Source organism: Doryrhamphus excisus, linkage group LG6 (genome assembly GCF_037039965.1).
Source record: "Doryrhamphus excisus strain RoL-2023G ecotype Guam linkage group LG6, RoL_Dexc_Guam_v1.1, whole genome shotgun sequence".
Classification (NCBI taxonomy): Eukaryota; Metazoa; Chordata; class Actinopteri; order Syngnathiformes; family Syngnathidae; genus Doryrhamphus; species Doryrhamphus excisus.
The window spans coordinates 9,755,851-9,768,879 of NC_136362.1; the positions used below are offsets into that span (position 1 = coordinate 9,755,851).

General features: G+C 39.9%; 3 protein-coding genes across 3 annotated transcripts; all 3 read left to right on the top strand.

Moving 5' to 3' along the window:
- Positions 1 to 236: 236 nt before the first annotated feature.
- Positions 237 to 3,331, top strand: LOC131125850 (zona pellucida sperm-binding protein 3). Its single transcript, XM_078791030.1, has 9 exons — positions 237 to 306; positions 370 to 572; positions 644 to 747; positions 812 to 903; positions 983 to 1,163; positions 1,229 to 1,331; positions 2,173 to 2,261; positions 2,325 to 2,422; positions 3,222 to 3,331. Exons 1-9 carry the CDS (start codon positions 237 to 239, stop codon positions 3,329 to 3,331), a joined length of 1,050 nt encoding a protein of 349 aa, XP_078647156.1.
- A 1,696-nt stretch (positions 3,332 to 5,027) lies between these two features.
- On the top strand, positions 5,028 to 7,502 carry LOC131125808 (zona pellucida sperm-binding protein 3-like). Its single transcript, XM_058067689.2, has 10 exons — positions 5,028 to 5,127; positions 5,191 to 5,357; positions 6,234 to 6,328; positions 6,387 to 6,475; positions 6,554 to 6,734; positions 6,814 to 6,919; positions 6,981 to 7,066; positions 7,133 to 7,224; positions 7,292 to 7,344; positions 7,407 to 7,502. The coding sequence occupies exons 1-10, from the start codon at positions 5,064 to 5,066 to the stop codon at positions 7,410 to 7,412; spliced, it is 939 nt and encodes a 312-aa protein (XP_057923672.2). The 5' UTR covers positions 5,028 to 5,063; the 3' UTR covers positions 7,413 to 7,502.
- Positions 7,503 to 9,180: 1,678 nt separating this feature from the next.
- On the top strand, positions 9,181 to 12,010 carry LOC131126007 (E3 ubiquitin-protein ligase RNF212B-like). Its single transcript, XM_078790977.1, has 6 exons — positions 9,181 to 9,308; positions 9,380 to 9,432; positions 10,369 to 10,443; positions 11,429 to 11,535; positions 11,609 to 11,711; positions 11,800 to 12,010. Exons 1-6 carry the CDS (start codon positions 9,209 to 9,211, stop codon positions 11,830 to 11,832), a joined length of 471 nt encoding a protein of 156 aa, XP_078647103.1. The 5' UTR covers positions 9,181 to 9,208; the 3' UTR covers positions 11,833 to 12,010.
- The last annotated feature ends 1,019 nt before the right edge of the window (positions 12,011 to 13,029 follow it).

Here is a 13,029-nt window from a genome sequence, read left to right on the forward strand (position 1 = left end):
TGTTAATTGGGTTTGTTTGCCAAAAATCTTTGTCAGATTAAAGGCAATCAAATTAAAAGGCAATAAAAACTACAGAATCAGTAGCGGCACCACTGGTTCTGTGTTTACTTGATATGGTCTCGGTACCAGTATCTCCTCCAGTCTACTGACCTGCACAGATGTCAGTGATTGGTGTGATTAGACAGGAAGTGTGTATATAATTAGCCATTCAAGGTGTGCTGGTTCAGTGAGTCATGATGATCCATCTGAGTGTCGGTGTGATAATCTTGGCTGCTTTTGCAGGGGTTGTCGTCGTTGGTGATGAAGGTATCATGGGGGGGGGGGGGGGTAAAAAGTCATTGCCGGTGTGTCTGGCGTAATAACAAATAGGAATTTTTCCCTTCGCAGCGATCAACATCGTCTGCGGTACGGACGGCGTCAACGCCACATGGAAGCTGAATCGCCAGTTGGCGCCCTACGCAACTCGATTTTTCCTGGGGAACTGCATCCGCTCCAGTGCGACGAAGCTTCCGGGTGGAGCGTTGCAGCTCAATTTCAACGTCGATTTCGCTGAATGCAGATTTAAAAGACAGGTGGATACAGATGTTGGTGGATTTTCTTGGTGTTCTTCTCGTGCTTTTCTTGACTGTCGTGTGTCCTGCAGATGAAAGGCAAGCATGTGGTCTATGTGAATAAACTGACCTACCGGCCACAGAGCAAGTCCAAACCTCCATCTTATACGTACCCATTCCAATGCGTCTCAAAAAGGTGCGCCATTTTCCCTCACTGTCTTTTTTTTTTCCTCTTATAAACAATATTTCCTTTTTTTTAGGGAGACGGTTTGGGTTCCACCGTTTCTGAACCCAGGATCCATTCTTTCATCGGGCCGAGGCGGCCTCGTCTTCCATATGGCGCTCCTCAACGGTGACTTCCCCCCCCCAAACAGGGTTCAATAAAAATGTGGTGCAGATCCTTCTAAACGCTAACTTCCTGTCTGACGCAGATCAATTGTCAGGGATCGCGCAAACAAACGTGATCCCTTTGGGTTCCTTTATGCCGATTTGGGCGGCGGTGGAGCAACAAGCCCACCAGCCGTTGCGTCTTTTCATGGAGGAATGCGTCGCGGCAACCACCGCCGTGCTGAAGCCGGATCAGCAGGTTTACCCCATCATTGGCAACAAAGGGTACATTTTAGTTTTAAGTCGTATTTTTAAAATCTGGATATTTGACCATTGTTTTTTTTTCGTAGGTGTCTTACGGATAGTGTACGAGGAAATTCCATGTTCCTTCCTCGATACCACTCATCTGCTATCGTCCTCTACCTGCAGTCATTCATGTTTGGTGTTGGCGAGGTGAGGGGTGGATTTTTTTTTTTTTTTTTTTTTTTTTTTAACTGGAGAAAACCTGACAGCACGGTGGTCTAGTGGTTAGCGTGCAGACCTCACAGATAGGAGACCAAGGGTTCAATTCCACCCTCGGCCATCTCTGTGTGGAGTTTGCATGTTCTCCCCGTGCATGCGTGGGTTTTCTCCGGGTCACCCATGCATCAGGGCTGCAGCAAGGAGACACGGGTTCGATTCCCCCTCTCATGCATGTCTGTGTGGAGTTTGCATGTTCCTCCCCTGCGTGGGTTCCATTCCAAAAACATGCTAGGTTAATTAGCGACTCCAAATTGTCCATAGGTATGAATGTGAGTGTGAATGGTTGTTTGTCTATATGTGCCCTGTGATTGGCTGGCCACCAGTCCAGGGTTTACCCTGCTGTAGGTTTCTAAGAATAAAGTAATGTGAAGTAAAAGCAATTATTAAAATAGAATAAATGAAAATGTTAAGGTGGTCGAGTGATTAGCGCGCAGACCTCACAGCTAGGAGACCAGGGTTCAATTCCACCCTCAGCCATCTCTGTGTGGAGTTTGCATGTTCTCCCCGTGCATGCGTGGGTTTTCTCCGGGTACTCCGGTTTCCTCCCACATTCCAAAAACATGCTAGGTTAATTAGCGACTCCAAATTGTCCATAGGTATGAATGTGAGTGTGAATGGTTGTTTGTCTATATGTGCCCTGTGATTGGCTGGCCACCAGTCCATGGTGTACCCCACCTCTCGCCTGAAGACAGCTGGGATAGGCTCCAGCACCCCCTGCGACCCTCGTGAGGATAAGCGGTAGAAAATGAATGTAGAACATTTTCTCCTTCAGGTGTACCTGCACTGTAAACTGGTTGCCTGGGATCCTCAAGTCCTAGATGAAGGCAAGAAGGCGTGTCAATATTCCAAGCAGACTGGAGAGTAAGTACCGTATGGAACATCTCCTTTTTTGTGTTTCCTAGTTTTCTTCCACATGTATTTCAGATGGGAGCTGCTAGATGATCCATCCCAGAATGACCTGTGTAGCTGCTGTGATGACTCCTGCAGGTCCATGTCCAAAAGCAAACGAGGAGCTGACCAGGGTATACTTTGCATGTTTTCCTCTCCCAATTACTCAATCAGACATTAATACGTATTGTGTGGAAATATGGGCTAATAACTATAAAAGCAAATTTCACTCGCTAAATGTACTGCAAAAAAGGCCAGTAAGGATAATTCATAATGCTGCCTACAGAGAACATACTAACTCCTTATTTCTAAAATCACAAATACTTCAACTTGCTGATGAACAGTTAAAATAATGCATAAGGCTAAAAATAACCAATTAGCTAAAAATGTCATCCAATACTTCTCTACAAGAGAGGAGAAATATGATCTCAGGGAAGAACTACATTTAAATAAAACACTTATATGCTAGGACTACGTTAAAAAGCCATAGCATTTCAGTATGTGGAATCAAACTATGGGATGGATTGAGTAAGACCCTCAAACAATGCACAACGATGAGCCAATTCAAGAAACAATACAAGCAGTTGATGTTTGCTAAATACAAGGATGAAGAGTCTTGAACCAGTCATGATGTGCTATACATATCACTATATTGACACTTACTATGGTACCCATTATGTCATTGGATGCTCATATCACATTATTAAAAAAAAAAAACCTTAAACTGTATTATGGAAAGCAGGAAGTGAACAAATGTAACAGTTACTGATTGTAAAAGTACCAGATGGAGGGGTAGGATTTAATAAGCTTTGCTTCTTCCTACTCCTTTTGGACATGTGGAACTGTGAACTGATTATGTGATGCATTCAATTGTAATCGGATGCATGTTCAAATGAAATAAAACCATTACCAATATGATTTTCCTCCCACCAGAACTCCAGGGGCTCAGTCAACATTCAGTGTTGGGACCCTTCGTCATTGTGGATGCTTACTATGGAAGGATGGCCGCCGCCGCCGCCGGTGCTGGTGGATTTCTGTCATAAGCAGAAACTTGTCTGGGCCCTCAAAGTGACTCTTACAATAAATGTCATGTTCTGAAAGGACTTTTTTTTTTTTTTTTTTTTTTTTTTTTTTTTTGGGTACACCCTGGACTGGTGGCCAGCCAATCACAGGGCACATATGGACAAACAACCATTCACACTCACATTCATACCTATGGACAATTTGGAGTCGCTAATTAACCTAGCATGTTTTTGGAATGTGGGAGGAAACCGGAGAAACCCGGGAGAACATGATGGCCGAGGGTGGAATCAAACCCTGGTCTCCTAGCTGTGAGGCATGTGCCCTAACCACTTTTCCACCATTCAGCCTCCATCAAAATCATTAATTCATTCATTTTCTGCCGCTTATCCTCACGAGGGTTGTGGGGGGTGCGCTAGCCTATTCCAGCTGTCTTCGGACGATTTGCTGGTGGCCAGCCAATCACAGGGCACAAATAGACAAACAACCATTCACACTCACATTCATACCTATGGACAATTTGGAGTTGATAATTAACTTTAATTTAACTTTAATTTTTTTGGAATGTGGGAGGAGTACCCGGAGAAAACATGCAAATTCACACAGAGATGGCTGAGGGTGGGATTGAACTCGGGTCTCCTAGCTCTGAGGTCTGTGCGTGAACCACTCGACCACCATGCAGCCTAAAAATATAATCATATATCAAATAAAAACTATTTTGATAAAAACATGTTGCAACTTAATGCCCATTGGAAATAAATTCATTTTCTACCACTTTTCCTCACAAGTGTCGCGGGGGGTGCTGGAGCCTATCCCAGCTGTCTTCAAGCAAGAGGTGGGGTACACCCTGGACTGGTGGCCAGCCAATCACAGGGCACATATAGACAAACAACCATTCACACTCACATTCATACTTATGGCCAATTTGGAGTCGCTAATTAACCTAGCATGTTTTTGGAATGTGGGAGGAAACCCACGAGGGGGAGAACATGCAAACTCCACACAGACATGCACAAGAGGGGAATCGAATCCGGGTCTTTTTGCTGCAGGCCTGAATATGTTATATTCATTCATTCATTTTCTACCGCTTATCCTCACGAGGGTCGCGTGTATGCTGGAGCCTATCCCAGCTGTCTTCGAGCAAGAGGCGGGGTACACCCTGGACTGGTGGCCAGCCAATCACAGGGCACATATAGACAAACAACCATTCACACTCACATTCATACCTATGGACAATTCGGAGTCGCTAATTAACCTAGCATATTTTTGGAATGTGGGAGGAAACCCACGCAGGGGAGAGCATGCAAACTCCACACAGAGATGACCGAGGGTGGAATTGAACCCTAGTCTCCTCGCTAACTTATAACTTGTTTCCTTGAATTTAGCTAGCATTAGCAGGGGTGAATACATCAACGAGGTAAAAGAGGTGAGACTTTTCTCACTCAAAAGCTTCCGTTTTACTTGTTTTTTCGTAGTTTTTGTACAATTTCTGAGTGTATAACGCAATAAATCAAACTTCAGTACCGTTTATACATGAATGTAACAAAATGTTCTACGTGATAACAACAAAATACACAAATAACGTGAGTATTTGAATGCCTGTATGATCCTGACCAATATGGCAGACTTTTTAGGGGTGTGATCAGGTGCAGCTGAGCATGCTGACCCACTCCAGGTGCAACCAATGACCTTGACGGTGACCCGTTGAGGGAATAAAAGCATCATCAGTGTAACGCCCCCACATGTAGAGTCACGATGGCGTTCTTTTGGCATGGTGCCGTCCTCTTCAGCCTTGTTGTTGCTGCTTCCGTGCATGCAGGTAATGTTAGTTGAATTTTTTTTTTTTGTTTTTTTTCACTGATTTTAAAGTTCTTTTTACAAGAAATGAAGCTGGACTGCAGGCCAGGGTTTGTGTCGCTGGTGTGGACCGAACGCAGATCCCAGGTGGATACTTCGCTTTTCCGTCTGGGAAGCTGCACGCCGACTAGCACCACGGCCTGGGCGGCAACTTTTAATGTGGAGTTCATTGACTGCGGATTCAGGTCGATGGTAGGTGGAGGGATGTTAACGGGGACACTAAACGGAGCATCCAAACAATATTTCCTAATGTGCCACCGGGGATCGGTGACCTTATGAACTTCAGCATATGGCCAGAATTTATTTAGCATAATATTTAACATAATCTGGGTCCAAAATGGGGGTTGTTTATGACAGATTTGGATGAAATTGCTCATTTTTGGACCAATCTCTTCCAAGAAATTGTTAGCTAAATATTTACATATTAATTCAGTATAACATTTATATAGTTTGACTTATTTTTAACAGCCCAAGAAGTGTTTTTTTTCTATAACAAACTTTCGACTGCTTGCTAGCAGGCGTCATAGGCGGTCACGTGACGTTCATGTCGCGTGCTATGTCAGCTGATTTTATACGGAAGTTTTTTTTAACAGTCTTCCCGTCAAAGACAGGGCTACAGCGCCATCCGCCGCCCGACTTTTTTAGGACTACAACCCTGGTGTGAGTACAAAGGACCCGTCCTTGTGGTTTTATGGTCTTATGGGCAGGTTTATTTATTGACTGGAAGAAAAAAATCCGTATAAATCAGCTGTTATGCTACGTCACAGGAACACCACGTGACCACTTGTGAAGTATGCTAGCAAGCCGTCGAAGCGGTATAGTATGGAAAAGTACTATCTTAGTCTGTTAAATTGCTTATAAGTAATCCATGAAATATTTATTGAAGATATAACGCGGATACAACTTCATTTCAGGTAGTTTTGTTTTGGTTTTGATTGCCGTTTTGCACTTATCTGCTACAAACTACTTTTGAGCTAACTGCTTTTGTTTTGCACTTCTCGGCCACCGTATGTATAAATACATTCAACCAGTTAAAGCATCACTTTGTAACGCTTTTTTTTCTTCCAGGTGACTGGGAACCAGTTTGTGTACAGCAGTGAGTTGACCTATTCTGATTCCAAAGGACAAACTCTTATCCAGCCGGTTGTTTGCATGTTTGACAGGTTAGTATTAACATGTCATTGAGTGCTTGCATTATGAACTGATTATGTGTTTATTCAGGCCAAACGACTGGTTCCCAATCACTTATGACCCGGTGTTTGAGACCTATGGCCAATCGGATCTTGTCTTCCATATGGCGCTGATGAATGGTGGGGGTTCTTCATTTAAAATTTTTAAAAAAAAAAAGTAAATTAAAAATAGTGTAACATTGTGTTATCATTTTAAAGATGACTTCTCAGGCCCGGCTGAATCCACTCGGTTTACTCTTGGGTCATTCATCCCGATCATGGCTCGTGTCGAGCAGAATACCCATCAGCCATTGCTGCTGCTGATGGAGGAATGCGTTGCTGCCACTACGCCGCAGCTGCACCCTGACAGCCATTTGTACAATATAATCACAAATAAGGGGTATGCGCTTCAAACAATGGCTGCCATCATGCCATTTTTTTTATTTTTTTTGTCTGAAATGTTCTTCCTCGGCTTAAAGGTGCCTCACAGACAGCAAGAGATCTCGGTCCAGGTTCGAGCCAAGGACAATGACTTCTGAAATCCTCCTATCCCTGCAAGCTTTTAAGTTTGCGCTTGGTGAAGAGGTAAGTTAATAGGTTATGTGTGTGTATACAAAACTAATCATTTTGACTGGTTCTACAACAGGTCTTTATCCACTGCAAATTGGTGGCATGGGATCCCGAAGGCATTGACACCACCAAGAAGGCGTGCAGCTTTGTTAAAGGACAAGGGTATAAAACTATTGGACTCATTTTAAAACTTTTTTTTTTTAAGAATAATACGCTTCTTGTGTTCAGTTGGAAACTACTAGACAACCCAGCGTACAGCAACTTATGTGACTGCTGTGAAACCAGTTGCAAGTCCAGATGGACAAGGAGTACACATCCAGGTACCGACACAAAGTAGTCTTTTCTGCGTCTCATTGTACTGATCAAAGTACTTTCTGATTTTTGCAGGGCATCATGGAATCTCCCAGAAAGTAGTCCTCGGTCCCTTGACTATCACTGAAGTAAGCATGAACTTTATAGCTTGATGTGTAGGTCTGCGTGTAATTCTCTTGTCTTACAACAGGTATAGATGGTATGAAGGATCGGATACGCCCAAACTGTTTTATTTGGTTGTATACAGCTTAAAAATTGTATATCATTAAACATCTGGAACGACCCACTCGGAGTAAATGTGTCCTTTTTTTTATTTACACTGGAAAACGTATGAATGAGTTGACCTAATTTCTCCATGTACATTAATTTTATATTATAGACATAATTTGGTAAAGTCAACAGGAGCCCGCTCCGGGATCAGATATCGATACCAAGGTTAGTATCAACATTGGGTGATCAATATTTCCTTACAATGTGGTTTCATGTTCATAATTTACAAGCATTCAGAGAATGAGGTGAGTGATTTGTACTTATTACTCAAAATATAATTTTATTTTGTCGCTATATTGGCCCTGTTATGACTTGGTATCAGAGATATCAAAGATATACAGTATCCTCACCACCTACTTGGATAGGACGGATTCTATAAATGTGTATTTATTTCCACAATTGAACCAGAAAAATGTATTTGGTTGCTATTTGTAAGCTGATTTACTGTATTTATTTTCTAAGCAGGCACATTTCTGAGGTTTATGATGCCAAACGTTTATTGTAGCAGTAGTTAGCATACATGCTAACTACTAGCTTGTGCGAATCAAACGTAGCCGTCGCATCGAGTGGGTTCGTCCACTGCTGTAGTACGTCAACGTCGCCGCCATTTTGGATGTCAAGACTGCGCTGTAACGGCCTGTTTCTTGGGTATATTGGTGCGTGTGTGAATGTATAAACGAGAGGAATTTAAATTTTCGTCGACAGGCGCTTTATAGAAAAGGCGTTGTAAGTAGATTTATTTACTTGTATTCATTTATAGGGCAGCCTTGACACATCCAGTATGGCGGCGACGTTAAACGTAAGACTCGGCGCCCGATGGGGGCGGAGCTACTACGGCTTGTCTGTGGTGCTAGTAAGCTAGCTTCGGCCAACTGTCCACTTCTGAGCTTTTTTGAGGCAGGTAATGTGAATAATGTGAAACATTACTCAAGTGTGTTTTCTCTAACAGTATTTAATATAATTAGAAACCCATAAAATACGTTTTTGGGCGGTACCACGTACTCTGTAAACACCTGTGAATAATTAATAGCATGCTATTGTTTTATACTTAGCCACTTGCTAATTGTGTCAATACGTTCAGTGTAATGGTTTAATCTAATGTGATACACATAATTCAAGTTATGTGTAGAAATCCAAAAAGTTATGCTGAGAAGTCACATTTTAAAGCTATATGTTCTCTATAGAGCTAAGGGTTTCCAAAGTGCGGTCCTGTGTCATTTCTGGCCTGTGGCTGTTTGTTTTTTGGGCCCATCAGACATAATTTTAGAAGAAAACAAAACATCTGCCGTAATTTTACAAGTGTTTAGGTTGTAAACATTTTTAAAAGCTGCACTATTATGAGAAACACTTTTTTTGCAGAGTATAAAGTTATGGCACAACAATAAAATCAAAATATGGGAATAAAGTCAGAATTACAAAAAGAAAATGTACTTGTTGAAAGTTTGAAATAGTTGGAAAACTTAAAACCGCTGTAATTTTATAAGAATAAGTCAAAAATATTAATATTCTCACAAAAATACTTAAATTTCTTTCACAATAAGTACATAAAAAAAGGAAAAAATTGTGTCAAAGTATCAAAATGGCCGTCCGTGGGAAAAGTTTGGGCGCCCCTGATCTAAGATGATTCGATATCATCTTACAGAACCTGTAGAAGTAAAGAGGCTCCAATGTACCGCATGAAATTGTGTTTGATTGCAGTGAAGCGCACCTAAAGGAGCGCCAATGGAGTGGTTCCACTGTAACAAGTGTTTCACCAAGACGGGGTCAAAGTTCGCAGTGGCCAGCTGTGGTCACATCATCTGTGCAGCGTGCATTCAATCCGGTAAGGCTTTTGCCTCCTCTGGAAACATTCGGTGGCCGGGTAACACCAGTCTGCTTTCCCCCCCCCTGCAGATCAGTGCGTGGTATGTGGAGCCAGCTGCAGCTATCTGCCCATCACTGATCAGGTTTGGATCCCGTGTTGTTGCTGATTCAGTCACTAGTGAGAGGAATGTACTCTACGTACACATGCGGCTTTTGGTGGAGTTTTAAGGACCTTGATTTTCCAGTTTACCTGATTTGAGAGGCAAATGTGTCTGTAATTTGCTTGTAAAGAGAAATTAGGTTATGTAAATGGGTGGTGGTCCTCTTCTTGGGGGGAGGGGGGGGGGTAGACTATTTCTCTCCCCAAAGCATATGCGAGGGGTGGGCTATGCTACATGTTTTGCTCTGGAGCCAAAACTATTGTTCTCTAAGTTGAATAATGTGTACCTTGTTTCCAGGCCAGTGGTGTCCCACCTTTTTACAGCGACTGCCACTTTGATAGTTTGTAAAGATATTCTATCAATTTGAATAAAATTTCTTATATTATTCCAATAATATAATTTTTCCCCAACCTACTTTTTCAAAAATACTTAACATAATACTTTTTTAATTATTATATATAAATTATAATTATATTATTATTATAATTATATAAAATATTTTAATTATAATTTTTTAATATTTTTTAGTTAAATATTTTTTAATATTTAAAAAAATGTTTTTTCATACTTTTTAAATTATAATTATATATAAATTATAATTATATTTATTATTATAATTATATAAAATATAATTAATTATAGTTTTTAAATATTTTTTAGTTATAAAAAATATAAAAAATAATATTTAAAAATATTTTTTTTCTTTAATATTTACTAAAATTAAATTTGTTCTAATAATATTAGAAGTTTATGCCAAGAAAATAGCGGGGGACGCTCGTTCCATTATGCTGCAATAATACATGCCTTTTCACGGCCGATCCTTTGAAGCATCCCTAATAAATAAACATCTAAATGTCAATTATTTGCAGATTTTGTGCAACTTAACAGCCTTGCTTTTTTTCTTTTTTTTTTTTTTAGATGAAGCCACAGGAAATGGTGTTTTTCAAGGATCCCATGAAGCTCATGCAGTCCCGGCTGGACAACATAACCATGGTTTGGTTACATATGTCCTGCTGTTCTGAGTTTGTCATAAGTTTCCAGCCATTCTAGACCATTTTTAATGACTTTAAGGCACACAGAACAGAACATGGAACCTACCAAAAGAAGTATTAGACTCCCATCTTTTCATTCATTCATACATTTTCTACCGCTTATCCTCACGGGGGTCGCGAAGACCCTAGCTGTCTTCGGCGAGAGGTGGGGTACACCCTGGATTGGTCGCCAATCACAGGGCACATATAGACAAACAACCATTCACACTCACATTCATACCTATGGACAATTTGGAGTCGCTAATTAACCTAGCATGTTTTTGGAATGTGGGAGGAAACCGGAGTACCCGGAGAAAACCCACGCATGCACGGGGAGAACATGCAAACTCCACACAGACATGGCCGAGGGTGGAATTGAACCCTGGTCTCCTAGCTGCGCGCTAACCACTTGTCGTGCACTCGCATCTTTCATCAGAAAAAAAGTTTGTTTCTACCTTTTTTTGTTCTTTAGTAATCAACAGTAGAAAGTAGGTAAGTTTCAGGAAAATATCAGTTCCTGACTAAAAAGGAGAAAAACAGCTTTTTGTGAAAAAAATACATTTCAAGCGTCTTCACATTGACACACTTCCATCAAAATTATGTATTTACAAATTTTCTTATTTGGAACTGAATTATGTGTGTGCACATGCATGTGTATGCACGTGTGTTAATATGTGCATACAGTGCATATTTATTCTTCCTCTTCCTGTTATGTGTCTTTCTCCTTCCTGTTATGATGCACTTCTGCCACCTAGTGGCTGTTTTTATGGCATTGAAATTGCTCTCATGCCTAAACTATTAGTGAGGAGTTGTATCATCAGCTCTTTCAGCCACTCCTGCAAAAAACAAAAGAGGTGTAAATACATTGTGGGTGTTGAGGTTTATATTTATTTATATTTATATTTATATATATTTATATTTATATATATTTATTTATATTTCCTCAGATTGCAGATTTTCAGCAAACGCAGATGGCGAGAGTGACGGCGCACTATAAACACAAGTCAACTGAACTGGAAAACCGCCTGAAGGAAGTCACCAAGCAGAGTTACAGGTGATTTTTTTTTTTTTTTATCACATATTTAGTTGATCCTCAAGAGAAGATGCTGACAATGTTCTTCCCAAAGGCAACTCGCTGAGATGAAAAACCAGAACGCTGATTTAAAAAGGCAAAACATGGAGCTGAAAAGAGAGATGGAAGAGCTGAAAAAACCTCTTTCGCAGAGGAGGGTATGTACTCCGAGGCTAAAAAAAAAAAAAAATACACATAGTACATACAATATACACACAAAGTCATCACACTGGATGCTCTCCACAGGTTTCTCCGGGACCGTTTCAAACAAACGGGTAAAAAGAAATGTCGCATTGTAGGAATTGTATAGAGGATGTAAGATGAAACCAAATGTCTCGTGTACAGTGTTCAGAGGGTGTCTCTCCCCGTGGGTGTCACTTCTCCAGGTAATCCCACTCAGTCCCGTAGCGCTGCATGTTTTAGCCATTTTTTTGTAATTAGCCAGGAAATATTCCAACCCATTTTGTTTGAAACTTTATGGAGGGGTTTGGGCTAAGGAAGAACATTATCGATTTTGTGTTTTAAAATGCGTTTTCCCACATGTTTCATTTCATTTCTATGTCATTCCTTTTAAAATGTGTATCTTTATCGAATTTGTTTCTCTCACCAGTTACCAGTCATTTAAGACCCAGGAGGTATGTTGTAGTCTTGGAATACTTTATGCTACATATATTGCTATAATTAAGACGGTGGGACACATTATGGGAGAAAAACAAGAGAGATTTTGAGAATGAAGTCTTACATTTACAAAAATGAATTTGTAGATTTATAAGAAAATAAATTATTATTTACTATTTTGTGTTTGAGGCATTGCTGTAATGTTATGACTTTATTTTCAAAATGTAAGTTTTTTCTTTTTCTTGTAAATTTCCAAGAAAAAAAGTCATAATATTACGAGAATAAGGTTGTAAAGTCATAATTAACAATTTTTTGCTATATATATTGCTTTAATTAAGAAGGTGGGACACATTGGGGGAGAAAAAAAAGAGGGGTTTTTTGAATAAAGTCTTACATTTACAAGAACGAATTTGTAGATTTACAAGAAAATAAGTTAAATTTATAAAAATCAAGTCATGAGTTTATGAGAAAAAACTCTATTTTGTGTTTGAGGCATTGCCGTAATGTTATGACTTTATTCTCAAAATGTACGTTTTTTTCTTTTTCTTGTAAATTTCCAAGAAAAAAAGTCATATTACGAGAATAAGGTTGAAAAGTCATAATTAACAATTTTTTGCTATATATATATTGCTATAATTAAGACGGTGGGACACATTATGGGAGAAAAAAAGAGAGATTTTGAGAATAAAGTCTGACATTTACAAGAATGAATTTGTAGATTTACAAGAAAATAAGTTAAATTTATAAAAATTAAGTCATTAATTTATGAGAAAAAACTGTATTTTGTGGTTGAGGCATTGCTGTAGTGTTATGACTTTATTCTCAAAATTTACGTTTTTTTTTTGTAAATTTCCAAGA

Bases quoted from the DNA above. Each gene is read 5' to 3' on its own strand.
- LOC131125850 (XM_078791030.1), top strand. From the start codon at position 237: ATGATCCATCTGAGTGTCGGTGTGATAATCTTGGCTGCTTTTGCAGGG. The intron at 573-643 runs GTGGATACAGAT...TGTGTCCTGCAG, and splicing joins AATGCAGATTTAAAAGACAG to ATGAAAGGCAAGCATGTGGT. The intron at 2,262-2,324 runs GTAAGTACCGTA...CATGTATTTCAG, and splicing joins TATTCCAAGCAGACTGGAGA to ATGGGAGCTGCTAGATGATC.
- LOC131125808 (XM_058067689.2), top strand. From the start codon at position 5,064: ATGGCGTTCTTTTGGCATGGTGCCGTCCTCTTCAGCCTTGTTGTTGCT. The intron at 5,128-5,190 runs GTAATGTTAGTT...TCTTTTTACAAG, and splicing joins TGCTGCTTCCGTGCATGCAG to AAATGAAGCTGGACTGCAGG. The intron at 7,225-7,291 runs GTACCGACACAA...TGATTTTTGCAG, and splicing joins GACAAGGAGTACACATCCAG to GGCATCATGGAATCTCCCAG.
- LOC131126007 (XM_078790977.1), top strand. From the start codon at position 9,209: ATGGAGTGGTTCCACTGTAACAAGTGTTTCACCAAGACGGGGTCAAAG. The intron at 10,444-11,428 runs GTTTGGTTACAT...ATATTTCCTCAG, and splicing joins GGCTGGACAACATAACCATG to ATTGCAGATTTTCAGCAAAC. The intron at 11,712-11,799 runs GTATGTACTCCG...TGCTCTCCACAG, and splicing joins AACCTCTTTCGCAGAGGAGG to GTTTCTCCGGGACCGTTTCA.